The sequence below is a fragment of the Takifugu rubripes genome, chromosome 10 (genome assembly GCF_901000725.2).
Source record: "Takifugu rubripes chromosome 10, fTakRub1.2, whole genome shotgun sequence".
NCBI classification, from domain to species: Eukaryota; Metazoa; Chordata; class Actinopteri; order Tetraodontiformes; family Tetraodontidae; genus Takifugu; species Takifugu rubripes.
In genome coordinates this window covers 6,574,789-6,589,575 of record NC_042294.1, presented here as the reverse complement: position 1 = coordinate 6,589,575, position 14,787 = coordinate 6,574,789, and the positions used below count along the sequence as shown (strand labels likewise).

Below are 14,787 nucleotides of genomic sequence, written 5' to 3'. Positions count from 1 at the left end.
TGAAAAGCAAACAGAGAGAAAGAACGCGGCGCAGAGAGAGGAGGTTTGTGGATAAAAGCACTATGGACTCCTTAATCACACACGTCTGACACACACAGATTGAATCTGTCAGCTCAGCCTGCAGCTCAGAGCAGCCGTATCGACCCGGGACGTTACATATTAACCGCACACTTAACACACACTAACACGGTAGATCAATGCCCCCAGCCTGGGCCTATGGGAGCTGTGCATGTAAAAGGGTGAGGGGAAGGGCAGAGTCAGTCCCTCCCTGAGACAGAACTGAGAGAGAAAAATAAATATTTTTCTGTACATTGAAGAAAAAGAGCTACCAGTGGTCTGTAGAATGTGACTGTGATTTGAATGTGTGTGTGTGGACAAAGGTCCAAGGAAGTCCCACTACTTGTCAAACAGACCACACGCTGTATCTGTGTGTGTGTTTATCAGATCACGGGCCCGGTCATATATGTGGATAGTGAGCCAGCTGTATTGATCCAGGCCCTGACAGCAGAGGTGGGTGCGCGGGACCGGATGAAAAGAGGAGGAGGCTGATAACGCTGACAGGTGACCCAGGCATGCTTGTCTGAAGCGTGGGAGGGCACCGAGTTAACGCCCAACAGGCTCTCAATAGGCCTCATTCACAAAAGTCAGTCAAAGGTTTCGTATGAGAGCATGGCACGGGCATGGGGGGCCATCTCCCATGTTTAGACAAGCTGATAGTTTAATTGGAGTGACAGGGTCTTTCCACGGCTCTTTATTTTGCTTTGGAAATCCCAAAACCTTCCCACAAACAGAATATTTCTGTTCACAGAGCTGGGAAGTTAAAGTGAGTTACCTTTAGTTTTAAATGAGTTAAATTCCCTAATGTAAGTTTTAATTTGAAATATTCACTATTTATTCACTAGATTTTCTTTTATTATTGTCACCTACCGGTGTGTTTCTGACATACATTTTAGGAAAATACCAATGCAAGATTCACATTTTTGATTAATTAAATCTCTTATTTTCTTGCTCTGACAAGTATTATGGTGTTGGTATACAAAATATTTGACGGTGTATCTTTTTGAAAGTTGAAAGTTCGCTGTATAATAACTTCCATGATCCGCCCATAATCATCACTGCAGTCTTGAGTTGTAAAATTATCTCAAGGCTAATGGTGAATTAATTATTCATAATGAGTCTTGTAATTATCTTTCATGCTGCCTCGGAGCCTTTCACACGGCCCATGCAGACATAATTACTGAGTCATTTTTTCACTCGGAGGGAAGTTGCTTTCATTTCAAATTAAAAAAATGAAACCCTCCAATGACTGAATAACTGTGAGAAACAATAAATGGATGTTAATAAGAAGAGTGTGTTAATGGAGATGCACAGCTGCCTCTCTGCCCAGTCTGATAAGAACCCAAAACCCTCTAAAAGGAGCCTGTGTAAGTTTTAATGCCTGAAGCTCATGAAAAGGACATTCAGCATATTTAAGTATCATTGGAAGGTATTTAAATATTAAATGGGGTGTTTTAAATGCGCACAACTGCAGCACCCCCCTCTTTGGCTCTGATTGGTACATTCCAGTTAGTTAAATGGAGCCCAGGTGAGCTCCTGGTTGTAGGCCAGTGAATGTCCTGCACATGGATTATAAGTTTGGTCTGTGACCACAACACCACATCTGACACCTTATTAAAGATGGGGGAGAGGTTACAAAGTCAGAAGAGCTTTGTTTGTACTTTTTTTGACTGTAAAGCTAAATTCAGTAAGTTGTGGAAGCTCGAGGCTCATCTTTGCAAACACACGGGATTGGTAAGTGTAGGTGGGATGAAACGCCGGGGCTGCCGTGAGTGTTGTTGGGATCACGTGTCGACTCTCTCTCGCTGTGATGGCAGAAACCGTTCTCCTGCGAGAGCTGCGACAAGAGCTTCTGCACCCGCTACCAACTCACCAGACACGAGCTCAACCACAGCGGGGAAAGGCCACACAAGTGAGCGGCTCAGTTCCCAAATCCTGACCTTTTCCTGTGACTTGCACATGTTCTGGTCTTCAGGTGTCCTGCTGAAGGCTGTCCAGAGGCCTTTGTCACGCATTCCAGCATGAAGAACCACATGGGCCGAGTTCACCACCAACGGGAGCGACCATACCAGGTACGACACTCCTGCCCTGTTTCTATTTTGCTCTGTTTCAAAGCCCAAACTTGGGTGGCTTATTTTTGTTTCAGTGTGATCATCTGGGTTGTGTAAAGAGTTTCAACAAGAGGAACCAACTGAAAGCTCATCAGGGGGAGCACCAGAATGTCCTGCCTTTTCAGTTGGTGTTGCCACATTTGATGCTCTAATAATAATAAAAAAAGAAGCATGAGACTAACTTGTTCCCCGTTACTGCTCATCTTTCCCAGCTGTTCCCTCAAGGGCTGCTCCAGAGAATTCCCCACTCATGGAAAACTGAAGCATCACGAGAGGGTCCACGCAGGTCGGGTCAGAACTAGAACTCATTTCTTTTAATGTCATGGGGTTTAACCTTTAAAGACTCTCTGCTCAAGGTTACGTCTGCGAGACGAATGCATGTCCGTTTGAAGCGAAGACATGGACAGAATATCTGAAGCACAGAAAAAAACATCAAGGTGAGTCGATGGGTTGGAGTTAACCGTTTAAACCGGATTTTTTAAATGCGCTAATTTATCCCTACAGCCAAGGTGCCATGCCAACGGTGTCAAAAGCTGTTTAATAACGCCTGGTTCATGCACCAGCATGAGCTGCGTGTCCACTTTGGTGAGAGGAGAAAGCTTCTGTGCCCCAAGAAAGGTTGCAACAAAGAGTTCACCCACCGCTTCAACTTGGATAGTCACATACAAGGAGACCATGAGGGGAAGAGATCCTTCGGCTGTGCCTACGCAGGGTGTGGGAAAAGCTTTGTTATGAAGGTAAACCTGCAGCTTCAGAGCTGAGATGCAAGGTAGTCTGCAGAGGTTATGGTGCTGTGGGCCAAATTTGCTGTGAGGGTTGCTGTGTTAATGGGAGGACAATTGTGCCAGATTTTTGGGTGATTTCTAAAGTGGAACGGTGAACCTTTAAACTCTTGTACCAGGAAAGCCTGTGGAGACACGAGGTGGTGCACGACCCTGCAAAGAAGAAAGTGAAGGTAGTGTTTTGGCTGGTACACTTGGAGGAAGTCCCCATCTTATGTGTTTTTTATTTATTTTTTTTTTCCAGAAACTGCGTCCTAAACGGAATCAGCCGTGGCGTTTGGCCCTGCGGCGCAAATTAGCAGCTGCTGCCAATCAAGCGGAGACTAGCAAGCTCGCTGCGAAGCTGCGCGACACCACTTTAGAATGAGCAACACCGAGGCTGTACTGTAAAAATGCATTGTTGGTGAAATTTCTGTTTCCTTTTTGTTTAGAAGTAATAAACAGCCTCGTTAATAAAGCACAGCACTGTAACGCATACCTGGTTTCAGTAGTGGACGGATACCCTGCAGACGTCAATCCTCTGAAGGAAATGTTTTAATAAACAAACACACATTCACACATGTATAAAATTCCAGCTGTTGTCATGGTGATTAAGCTTAAGGAAGGCTGAGTCCCCCCGGGGAGAGGCAGGTTACCGATGAGGCCCTTTACAGCTGGCTGCAGCGCTGGTGTCGCACAAAAAATCTGATTATAGGTTGTTATCCTAGATGACAGAATCACGGGCTAATTTTCTATTGCTACTAGCAATGACGCTGCCGCGACTCCTCCGGGGCACCGATCACCTGTTAACAGTTGGTGTTCTCCCCGTGAGGGCGAACGCAGCCATATGATCTCAGCGGCGCAGCGGTGAGGGCAGTCTGTCGAATGACGTGGCACAATCTGGTTCAGTTTCCCGCCTGGCTCGGGGCAGGTTTGGTCCTGCTGGGTATACTACGGCTCCGAATACTTTTGGTCCTGGATTAAGCCTGGTATGGAGTGATGTACGGTAGCGAGTACCAGTTCACTTTGGCCGAGGCCGTTCCTGATATCGAACATTCATCATTGACGTTGAGCGGCGCGACCCGGTTACACCAGGCTGCCGGGCCAGGAGACCACAGTCAGCGCCACGCGGCTGCGCTGCTCCTTCAGCATGGGCACCAGAGCTGAGTGGCTCATCCCCGCTGTCGACAGGCTGTTGACCGCGACGATCATGTCTCCGCACCTGCGGAGATGGTGGTAAACAGAACCCGCCCGCTTAGAGTGAAGTGTCAATCAAATAGATCAATAAGAAATGGACAAAAACTATGAATGGAGGTGGATGTTAAATGGACCACACACAATTAGGCAATTAGTTGAGGGGAAAAAGCAGCTGGAACAGATTATGGTGATATGAAGTCATATTTTCATGCAGTTTATTTACCTTCTAGTCACGCCACTGTTAATATAATCAACAGATGCTCTTCACTCACTTGAGCCGGCCATCGTAGTACGCGGGTGTGCCGAGGACGATGGTCTTGATGAAGAACGCCTGGTTGCTGTGGCTTTCCTCATAGCCCCCGACGATGCTGAACCCCCAGCTGCCGGGGTGGCTCCGCCGCAGCACGATCTCGTGGCTGCTGTGCAGGTAGCTGCCGCAAAAAGAAAAGAGCTGCTTGTCCAAAAAAAAAAAAAAATCCTCCTGGGTTTATTTGTCTTTTAAAATGTCCCGGGCCTCACCTGGGTAAACCCAACCACATGACCCATGACGGGGACCAGTTGGCGTCGAAGTCGCTGTCATGCGTGTGAGGGAGCAGCTCGTCGTGGTCGTGCTCCTCCACCATGCTGACCTCCAGTACCCGCAGCTGGACTGAGGGCGAGGCGGCGCTGGCTTTCAGCGTGCCCACAGCCTCGCTGTGGCTCAGGTACGTCAGGTCCTGCCCGTTGATGCTCAGCAGGACGTCACCTGAAGGACAGAGCGGGACCGGCGCGTTGATATCGGGGTGAATTTGGTCCCAACGCCGTGAGTCGCGAGGGCGGCGTTTACCTCGTTTGATTCTCCCGTCCCTGGACAGGCAGCCGTGGGGCTGGACGCTGGTCACAAAGATGGGCAGCTCGCCGCTCTTGCTGCCCCGCCCCCCTGCAACAGTCATGCCCAGAGACTCCTGCGGTTCCTTCTTAACAGTGATGTGTTTCTCCTTACAGGTCACGCACTGGGAAAAGTCCTACAATAGATCCACGCACAGCATCATTAAATAACATGCAATAAAGCGCCCAAAATTGATGTTTATATCCAAAAACATAAAATAACCCGAGTGCTCACTCTGTGGGAGCTGGTGCGGGAGAGGTGGGCGGGGACAGGACTCTGGGAGGAGCTGTGGTTAGGCAGGAAGTGATCAAGGCAGTAAAGGTCTCTGGCGGAGCTTGATTTCGGCGGCACCGGCGGAGTCGGCTTGCTGGGTCGACCGATCAGCAGATGGACTCGCTCTCCGCTGGCCTGGGACGACAAAGACGCTGCGCTTTTGATTTCATGTCTCAGGTGAGAAGAAAAAAAGGATTCCTGGGTTCCAACTCCTCACCTGTATGATCTGGGCCGCCTGTTCGGGGGTCCCGTGCCGTAGGTCCTGCTCATTGACGGCTAAAACACGGTCATTACTTCTCAGCCTGCCATCCTTCGCTGCCAGCCCGCCGTCCAGCAGGTCCAACACGAAGACCCCCGACTCGTCCGTCCGCCGCACCAGCTTGATGCCGAGCTGCTCGGTGGAGTCCCGCTTGTGCAAAGTGATTCTCAGCGTGTTGGGGCTGGACGGGGTGCCCTCGGGGGTGGAGCAGGGGGCGTGGGGCGCAGCCGGAGTGGAGGAGGAGGAGGAGGAGGAGGGGGGCGCTCGGGAAGCGCAGCGGCGCTCTCTGAGCACCGTCAGCTGCAGGGTGGTGCAGGGCCGGGCCAGCGTGGAACGGGCAAAACTGTGGGGGACATTACTAATGTCCACATTGTTGACCTGCACAGACAAGCACATTAATTGTAGGAGTTGAGATTCAAAGCCGAGGCATCAGGGGAGTTATCAGATCAAACTGGGAAAAGATCAAAGCTCGCCTGTAATATTTGATCCCCAGCTAGAAGCCTCCCATCTCGGGCAATGACCCCGTCTCTGTACACTTCCTGGATCACGATGTTGATGAGCGGCGTCTCGTTTCCGCCAACAATGCTAATGCCCAGTTCAACATACGGGTTGGCCCGGTGCACCTCGATGGCCGTAATCTCCCCCTCGGGGAGCGAGGGCAGCTTCACGCAGCCTTAATGAGCACACGGATGCATTTAGACCTTTCTACATGCAACTCGTTCCAGCCTCACAAAAATGTGACCCGACACTATAAATCGGACCGTTTTATCAGTCACGCCATACCTTCTTCAGCGGAGAGAGGAGGCGACTCCATGCAGTCCCACCCCGAGGAGGTGGAGCTGACAGAGCGGAGGAGGTGGATGCAGGGATTACTGAGGGGCCGCTTCACCCTGGGGACCACGCATTCCAAACCGACCACACCTAAAGATGGGAGGAGACAGAGACTGACTCTTGGACAGACCCGCCGTGACCTTTACTAACGACCCTTGACTCCACCCACTGTCTTCCTCTGTGCTCTCCTCAAAGGCGGGGTTGTCCAGGCCGGCATCCCGTGTCCACACGGGCCCATTGCTGTTGCTAAGCCTGGAGGGCGGTGATGGCGTGTTGTCCCTCAGGACCGTCTGCGGGGAACCGGGCGACCTGGGGGGGCTGGTCACCATCGCTAGCTCGTCCCCACTCTCGCCTCGGGAACCGTCCACGCTTGCCTGCTGACACCGCATCCCGGGACACCTTTCCATCACGAAACAGGCGTTCATTAGCATCGCTAGCGCAATACTGTAATCATGCTATTAGTGCAATTAATGTGTTCTTTGGAGAACAAAAATACCAAGCTGTGACCACCCAAGGCCACAAAGCCTCAATACCTATTATTAAAATGACTTTTATCATAATGACCTTGCTATTTTTACTGGACAAAGGATGTCACTGAATGGATAACACGGTATTATATAGGCCAGTCCCAAAAGAGTTCAGCTGCAAATCTGATGGAGACAATTATATCAAGTCTGGCCCATAAATAGAAACTCCTCAGTGGAAAATAATTAAAAATACACACAGACAGAGACCCTAAATGGATCAACGTAGTCTCAGCCTTACTTGACTCTAAAGTATTTACTGAAAGTGGCAGCGACAGAAAGAGCAGGCTTAATTATTTAAATGCTTCTGAAAGGGGGGGGAAATTACCGTGGGTGACAGATAGCGCTGCCCCCGCCTTGACTGGTGTGGCAAAATGCGAACTGACATTGAAGTAGGACGATATCGCACTCTTGCCTGTCATTTCCATTTCAATCTTTAAGCCATGTTGACCCATAGTTAAATCAGAATAAATCATAAATCACTTTGGTTCTGCAAATATCTTGGGTGGAATGTTAGTGGAGGTAAAACCCACAGCTCAGAGGTTTAATCTGCATTCACGACTGTCACATTGGAAGTGAAGGTAGCCCAGTTTAAACTTTATAGCCACCTTTCCGCGTCTTTCCGAGATGACCTGGTCTTGTCAGGGATGTGTCCCACTGCTGATGTGATGGACATCGACATGATGTAGCGTTCAAATGGGCTGCAGCGGCAGAAAATCCCTGAATCTGGAGGACAACTGAAGCTGAGGATTCAGAATCTTTCCATCTTTTCTTGGATGTGCCTGGATGTAATATCCAAATAAATGAAAATTCTTCCCTCACTAATGAAGAATATTACCTTTGTGAGTTTTAATAAGGACTATTGAATGCCCTTCCTTATTTTAATCTGATAAAAGTTGTGCTGTGTAATCGGTAATTAGTTTCTACCTTTAATATTTGCCGAGCTAAAATTAAATAGGCAGTATTACCATTTATATCTGACAGTTCTTTTGAAGCTATTGTTCCACTACATCTATCTCAACTGTTATCCTGTGATTATCACTTTTCATATTTTTTTTTCCTGTATTAGGATTGCTTTAAAGGGGATCCTACAAAAGCAGCTAAATCAGAAAGGCTTTAAACAGCCTGTTAGCATTAGCCTGATAGCATGAGCTTGTTAAAGACTTAGCGGAGGTGTTAGAGGTCACGGGATATCCTAGTGCAAATGCATCCAACCACATATGTGTTGTAAAAAAAGCATGTAACATACAACTAGCATGTCATTAAAGATGTTTGCAAATTGGATTACTTCTTAGAATGTGTCTGCTCATCTCTGGGCTACATTAATACATTTATAGCATGTACTCAGCAAATGTTTTTAACAGATAAGAGATTATTCTTGCACTCCCACACCAATGTTGAAGTTCTCCCACATGCAACATTTATGCCGCTTCCATCTATGGAACGCAACCTGGTTCCCCTATGGCAGCTCTGATAGACGGAAAAGGGGGGAGAAAATGCTACATCCTGCATTTCAAGGCAAGGCGTGGCAGCGGCAACAGCAGAGCCTGAGTCAGAAGTTAGAAATGAGAGGCAGCCGGAGGGAACCGGACTGAAGAAGATGCTGCACTGCCCAGCCAAGACACACTGACTTCACGTCCCGCATTTGACTCACCACAGGCCAGGGTTGCCCTTGGCTGTTTCGCAGAAGAAATGGTTGAAAAGGTCTCTGGTGTTGAAGTTGCTCAGCATGATTGCAGAATGAGAACATAGAGCTCCTGGCCTGCCAACCCATGACTGCAGTAGGGAACCACTAATCCCCTGTCACATGACCTGCAGCCCAATAATCCCCTCAGGGTCTCATTGCACCTGGTCCAAATGGGCCAAAAGCCAACGTGTATGGATGGAAGCCCCAGACGCTGTGGACTGGACCACTAATAAGTCACTGAATTGGTTTGGAGAGCAGGAAAATTCTCCTCAGATTTGCTTCCAATCAACCATCCAAAACTGTGATTTTATATAAACCTGTGAGTCAGCACTGCAAAGCCAATACGTAAGTTAAATGAGCAACTCAGCTTGCCTCCGTCCAAATGTTTTACTGAAATCACAACTTCTTAAGATCCTGATATCCCTTTTCTGCTGATCGGCTTATCATTTAATTGACTAATCATTTCAGCTCAGTGGCAACTAATTAACTTCCCGCTATCAGCCGAGTACAGCTGCACGAAACGCCGGGTCTCATGCGCTGAACTCTATCAGTGAGCACGTGCGCTCGCAGCTGGGAAGGACTTTACGACATCTGCCTCAAAGCTTCATTACCTGTGCTTGAGGTGTGCCTCCAGGTCACACCGAGGCATGCTGAGAGAGCAGAGCGGAGTCAAAGGGCAGGAGACCGACAGCTTGTCCAGCAGCTTGTTCACCAGTATGCTGGATCTGCGGCATGCCTGCAGCTGCAGCCGCGTCCTGTCCAGGGGACAGAAGTCCCTCTCCTGGAGGAAGCTTCGCAGGCAGCGGGCGCAGAAGGTGTGCCCGCACGGCGTGTCCAGCGGCTGCACCAGCGGCTGCAGGCAGATGTGGCACACCAGGTCGTCGTCCACCTCCAGGCGGTAGTTGTAAAGATGGTTCTCCCAACCGCGGTGGATCTGGCCACACTCGGGACACAGGGCCTCCGTTGCTGGCTCCACCGGGCCCACCTCGCAGCCCGGGCTGCCCATCACCACCGCTTCGATGCAACTCATCTTTGGCACAAACGACTCCGGCAAAGCAGAACACACGCTACTATCCCATAAGCTCCACAGTGCGATGATAGCGTTGGAGAGAACAGCTGCCCCCCAGTGGCTGATGGCACATCACGCTGCGGGTCAGAGGGCAAAGCAAGAGGGTTAAACAGCTGTTTCGGAAAAACAACAAGCGTCTGATTATGGACTCGTGCATTTATCCATGTGGCAAATGCTTTGTTCACGTGTACCACGTGGCTGAGAGAGAGCGGCTCCAGAGTGACGCCGAGTGCTAGTCTGTGTGTGCGTGCGGGTGTGTGTGTGTTGAGATTATGTATTGCTTCTCCTGTCCACTAATCTGACAGTATAATCTCTCTTTTGCTCTCGCCTGCCGCAATCTTTCAATTCCACAGAGAGGGAATTATCTGGGATTGAGGCAGAGAGAGGACACAGATCAGAGGAAGTGGGATTGGGAGAGCAGCAGAGAGGGAGAGCAAAGAAAGTGAGAGAGAGAATAGAAACAGAGTCAGGATGAAGAAAGGAGTCTTTTATTATTTTAGTTATTTATATCTTGATGGAAAGGATGGCCAGATTACAATCCTAAAATCTTCAACAGACAAGACAGGAGAGAATGGGCTCGGAGAGGCAAATAACGAGAAATAAGAAGTGGAAATTCCTAACATTCCTCACAGCTAACTTGATATTTCTGGCTCAAGCCATGTACAGTAGATGCCTTCACTTTCTTCCACACCAGAACAAGAACATGCCTGAAGCAAAGTCTTGAAATGTAGCACTCGGTCGAGGGGAGCGAGTCCCCAGAGTATTTGCTCACTGATCGTTTCTAAGGCGTTTTGCTTCAAGAGCTTCAGATGCTGTGTTCCACCAGCTTTCTGTGCTTCAGATGCTGCTCAGTGGACAGCAGAGGGCATGCCTGAGCATACAGCAGGCCAGCCAAGCCACGGTGACTACCTGCCTCTGTTCCAGTGGGGGTTGGCTCCTGTCTCCATGGCGACCTGGAGGCAGCTCTGTTTAGTGGGGCTTGACATTCAGAGAGGAGCTGGAAAAGGATGCACGGGAGCCACGCAGCAGATGCACTTGCCTCAGTGGGATACTCATCCTCTGCGGTACAGCCTGCAAGCCTGTCAGACAGCATGGCTGACAATAAGACTCCCACTGGCTCTTTTTTTTTCACACCCTGTCTCTGCAGCTACCCTCTCTGTGGCAGTCTGACTCTCCTGTGACTGGTAGTTACTTCTTGGAGCCTACTTTTAAATACGTGCTCCTGTTTGTGTGTGAGTGGATGCCTCTGTCTCTATCCCGCAGCTGGACATGAATTAATCATAAGGACACAAGGCTTCTCTGTTCTTATAACAAAGCTGTGACATCACCATATCACACACTCCTGTCTCACAGACAAGCTATACAACCATGCACACTGGATTAATGGTACGAGAGCCAGTGATTATTGCATATCAATAATTAAAATGTTCAGCAGTAAGGGCCCCTGACACATTCCTTTGCACGTGTCATATGAGTGTGTGCATATGTGTGTGTGTGTGTGTAAATAAGTGAGTGAGAGACAGACAGAAAGAGAGAGTCCAAGGCCATGGTGGTATTGTCATAATGTTGCTTTTTATATTTAGAAATATGTCTTGACCCTGCACCTGTCTCTGTTCATTTGTGTTTTAAGGCATGGAAATCTAGTTCTGACACCAGACAGTCCAGAGATGATATTGCATGATATTTTCAAATAAGATGCGATGTTTAAGGCTACAGATTTAAAATCTCCGGTCCTATTGGATTAGCCCACATTTCCATAAACCCATCTACCCATCTTTTAGCTTGAAAAAAATATATATCAGTAGTTGTGGATTTTGACTTGCAAAAACAGGCCTGCTGCTGTTCTGATGGGTCTATTGTGGCAGCCTCTTTTTCCTACAGCAGACATATATGCAATGATAATAACAAAAACTAACGTTGCTGCTAATGATTCCCATAATTCCCCTGCCTTAATTTAGCTTGCCAACACATCCATTGAAATGCAGTCATCTATAGATTCAATAACAATAACGACAATGATCTTAACAACGATGATAATAATATTAAATCATTGCACCCATCTGTCTGACTTCATCCCTCCCTCCCAGATGACATAGATGAAGCGACAATGGCAATATCAGTGAAAAGCCATCCATCCACACACTGCCACCGTGCATGCAGCCACCGGATCATACCGATCTAACATTACCTATTCCGGATGCTTCTCCGCGCCGTGCACTCCGGCCCCAAAAGGGGGATGGTTATTAGCTGCGGGACCTCAATCACGCATTCACCGCAACGGTCCGTTCCGCAAACCCGCACAAAAACGCCCCCGTGCCTTTGGCGATCGGGGCCACGCCCACTGTTGTCCGTCAACGCGGCGGGGCGGATCCTCTGGCTGTCAATCCATCGCGGAATCAGAGGTGGCTTATAAATCGCCCGTCCTTAAATATTTTTGAGGGGTTTTTTTCATATAAAATGTCTCTGATGAAACATGAGTAACTTTATAAGAATGCCTAGTAGAGTGTAATTGTTTTTGTAAGCAGTCGCCATTTTTCTTATTGTTTATTGTATGTGCTTAAAAGAACATTATATGCTCATTTTTGCAGTTTTTACCAACTTATTTTTTCTCTACACGGTGGATTAGATTACATTTATTTGCCAATTTGGTATGACTAATATGTAAGTAATAAGCAGTTAAATGAAATAATCTAAAACGGCTTATCTGTTGCCACGAAAATGCTAAAACTCAAATTTTCTTGTCGCTTTATATTGACCAGCAATTTTGATAAGCATAAATCTTGCAGATATGATTTTAAAAGCAGCTGTTATTTTATTTATTTGCTTTACTGCCACACTGGGGTCGTGGCGATCAGGCACTGCAAAGGACAACAAAATCCACAGGGTCCTTTGTACAAGGGCCTTGCATTTCAGTAAACAGAAAAAAAGATGTCCTGATAATCTTACAACCTTCGAGTTTAGCCGAAATAATTGCTTCGCCAGTGGAAAACTGACCACTACGCGATGGCAGAGGATAATGAACTGGAGAAGTACGTACCAACTGTACCTTGTTTTGGATCAAAAACGTGCGCAAGAAAGGCCCGAGTGCCCGCGGTGCTCTCCCCAAACGCTCGTTCTTCGGCGTGCGACTTATTTTTAGCAGGCAGCTGCTCTATTTAAGATATTGTACAGCAAGTGTGAGACTGCGAGCCTGTCGGATCTATTATGAAACAGTCGGTGGCGTGTGTGGCGAAAGGTCGGCTATTTTTTTAAATTTTTTTTTAACTGTGATCGCTGATTCAGCAGCTCGGGTCAAACGAGGACACTCGCTGTCTCTCAGTTACGTATAATGAGAGACTGAATCATTCGGGGTTCTCTCCCTTCATTAAGTGATTCATTTTTTGTCCTCAACTGTCCCCCCAGCCACATGATTAATGCTCATTTGTCCACGCAGGCGCGCCATAGAGGAGCTGCTGAAGGAGACTGACAGAGCTCGGATGAGAGCTGAGACCATGGGGCCGACAGGATGGTGAGCACTGTCTGCTGTCACTGTTCACATCACATGTGGGGCAATCATGGAGATCTGAGAAAGATGCAGGTTTGATCTACAGCACATGGTTTCTGATCTTAGATTTAACGTGCAACATTCAACTCCTCACTCCTTTAAAGCAAACTTATGGCTTAAACGTTATCAGAATTTGTGGACCAATTGTTGTTGAATAACAATTCAGTCTCATAGAATTTATTAATTCCATAAATTTATGTATATTTATGGCATGCTATTGAATCAAGGTGCAAAATTATGTTTTATGTTGCAGTTATCTGCTTTGGTAAAGTAACTGCCTTTTTCTTTATGCTTGACAGTTTTTTTATACTAATAATTTTCTAAACTTCTGATTAGTTAATATTTCCCTTGAAATTCAAGGTGGCTTTTAAGGTTAAGAATTTTAAGAACGATCAAAATGATTTGTTGTCAAAATTACATTACAAATATTACATATTACAAATTATTACAGTTATAAAATTCTATTTAAATGTTCCAAGATATATAGGGGATGTTTTCTTAGCGACAGAGGACAAAGGAGCCCTTGACTGTGGAATTAGGATCTCCATAGCAACTTTTGACTTATAGTTTATGTAATGTTAAAATGCAGATTGTGTCTTGTTGCTGAAATACTGTGGTCCCTCCTCTGGCAGGTTGAAATGTCCACTCCAGAGCACCAACAAGCGCTTCCTCCTCAATACTTTGCGCCCTACAGGCACGCAGAAACACACCGCTGAGACCGTGGATGATCCCGTCGCCTCTAGGCGGCGCTCGAGAAGCAATTCCCTGGACAGAAAACGCGACCGCAGCAGGTCACCTTTCAGAGATCACACAAGCAAAGGGGGGAACACTGATCATAAACACCATCAGAGGGACAGCTGTAATAACAAAGATAAGAGGCGGGATGGAGACAGAGAAAGGAGTTACAGGCACAAAGACAACAGAGAGTGGAGACATGGGAGGGACAAAGCCAAAGACTGAATAAAAAATGTCCAGAAGAGGAACACTGCTTCTTTTACAAGGACCACTCCTTCTATAGGGAGACGGATAGGACAGTGTGCAAAATGCTTTCTGGGCAGCTAACACGCCGAGAGACATGATTTATGTGACTGGTTTAAAAAAAGTAACACTTATTCAGTCATGATGTGAGGCTTTTGTATTTTTGTTATTTGTTCACTTAAGTCAGCTCCTTTAATATTGATGCCTGCAGCTGGAGATGAAAATTTACAAAAAAAGGAAACATTTTTCATTCCACTATCATTTGAGATAGGAATTTATATAAATCTGTTAAAGTTGCAGTGAAGGTTAGATATCAATTACAATGTCATTACAGTTTCTCTGTATCTACAGCGGGGGGGGGGGGGGGTCATAGTGTTTACATAAGCCGCGCTGCTGTCGCCAGTGGGTAAGCACAGTTTATCACCTGTCTAAGTTTTTTTTTTGACATGTCTGTACTGGTTATCATAAATACTTCTCTGTGTCAAAGGGAGACATGGAAACTGAGCTTGCCCTCAAAATCATTATTTCATAATAACAGTGTAATGACTGATTCAGCTGCTTATTTCTGTGGTTTACATGAGTCACAGAGGTTCGAGCACAACAGATGGATATTTGCTCAGGCGTTGAA

General features: G+C 47.1%; 3 protein-coding genes across 6 annotated transcripts; 2 read left to right on the top strand and 1 right to left on the bottom strand.

Annotated features, from left to right (window-relative positions):
- The first annotated feature begins 1,576 nt into the window (after positions 1-1,576).
- Positions 1,577-3,514, top strand: gtf3ab (general transcription factor IIIA, b). Its single transcript, XM_003967960.3, has 9 exons — positions 1,577-1,791; positions 1,875-1,969; positions 2,033-2,129; positions 2,204-2,292; positions 2,381-2,454; positions 2,525-2,605; positions 2,673-2,905; positions 3,070-3,123; positions 3,195-3,514. Exons 1-9 carry the CDS (start codon positions 1,612-1,614, stop codon positions 3,315-3,317), a joined length of 1,026 nt encoding a protein of 341 aa, XP_003968009.2. The 5' UTR covers positions 1,577-1,611; the 3' UTR covers positions 3,318-3,514.
- On the bottom strand, positions 3,467-12,839 carry lnx2a (ligand of numb-protein X 2a). 4 transcript variants are annotated; one of them, XM_011607877.2, is made up of 11 exons: positions 12,684-12,839; positions 9,180-9,714; positions 6,527-6,756; positions 6,310-6,447; positions 6,000-6,199; positions 5,485-5,904; positions 5,229-5,402; positions 4,953-5,130; positions 4,646-4,871; positions 4,399-4,557; positions 3,467-4,151 (listed from the first exon to the last, which is right to left on the bottom strand). In XM_011607877.2, the coding sequence occupies exons 2-11, from the start codon at positions 9,596-9,598 to the stop codon at positions 4,016-4,018; spliced, it is 2,280 nt and encodes a 759-aa protein (XP_011606179.2). In that variant the 5' UTR covers positions 9,599-9,714; positions 12,684-12,839; the 3' UTR covers positions 3,467-4,015. The 4 variants fall into 4 exon arrangements, with proteins under 4 accessions (XP_011606179.2, XP_003968010.2, XP_029698490.1 ...); XM_003967961.3 differs by lacking the exon at positions 12,684-12,839 and adding an exon at positions 11,826-11,978; XM_029842629.1 differs by lacking the exon at positions 12,684-12,839 and adding an exon at positions 11,826-11,978 and having other exon boundaries at positions 4,011-4,151; positions 4,350-4,557.
- Positions 12,491-14,662, top strand: si:ch211-140b10.6 (uncharacterized LOC105416992). Its single transcript, XM_011607876.2, has 3 exons — positions 12,491-12,666; positions 13,071-13,145; positions 13,814-14,662. The coding sequence occupies exons 1-3, from the start codon at positions 12,641-12,643 to the stop codon at positions 14,139-14,141; spliced, it is 429 nt and encodes a 142-aa protein (XP_011606178.1). The 5' UTR covers positions 12,491-12,640; the 3' UTR covers positions 14,142-14,662.
- Positions 14,663-14,787: the final 125 nt, after the last annotated feature.

Bases quoted from the DNA above. Each gene is read 5' to 3' on its own strand.
- gtf3ab (XM_003967960.3), top strand. From the start codon at position 1,612: ATGTCCTGCACATGGATTATAAGTTTGGTCTGTGACCACAACACCACA. The intron at 2,455-2,524 runs GTCGGGTCAGAA...TCTCTGCTCAAG, and splicing joins TCACGAGAGGGTCCACGCAG to GTTACGTCTGCGAGACGAAT. The intron at 3,124-3,194 runs GTAGTGTTTTGG...TTTTTTTTCCAG, and splicing joins CTGCAAAGAAGAAAGTGAAG to AAACTGCGTCCTAAACGGAA.
- lnx2a (XM_011607877.2), bottom strand. From the start codon at position 9,598: ATGAGTTGCATCGAAGCGGTGGTGATGGGCAGCCCGGGCTGCGAGGTG. The intron at 4,558-4,645 runs GTGAGGCCCGGG...TTTTTGCGGCAG, and splicing joins ATGTGGTTGGGTTTACCCAG to CTACCTGCACAGCAGCCACG. The intron at 4,152-4,398 runs GTGAGTGAAGAG...CCATCTCCGCAG, and splicing joins TACTACGATGGCCGGCTCAA to GTGCGGAGACATGATCGTCG.
- si:ch211-140b10.6 (XM_011607876.2), top strand. From the start codon at position 12,641: ATGGCAGAGGATAATGAACTGGAGAA. The intron at 12,667-13,070 runs GTACGTACCAAC...TTGTCCACGCAG, and splicing joins GAGGATAATGAACTGGAGAA to GCGCGCCATAGAGGAGCTGC. The intron at 13,146-13,813 runs GTGAGCACTGTC...CTCCTCTGGCAG, and splicing joins ACCATGGGGCCGACAGGATG to GTTGAAATGTCCACTCCAGA.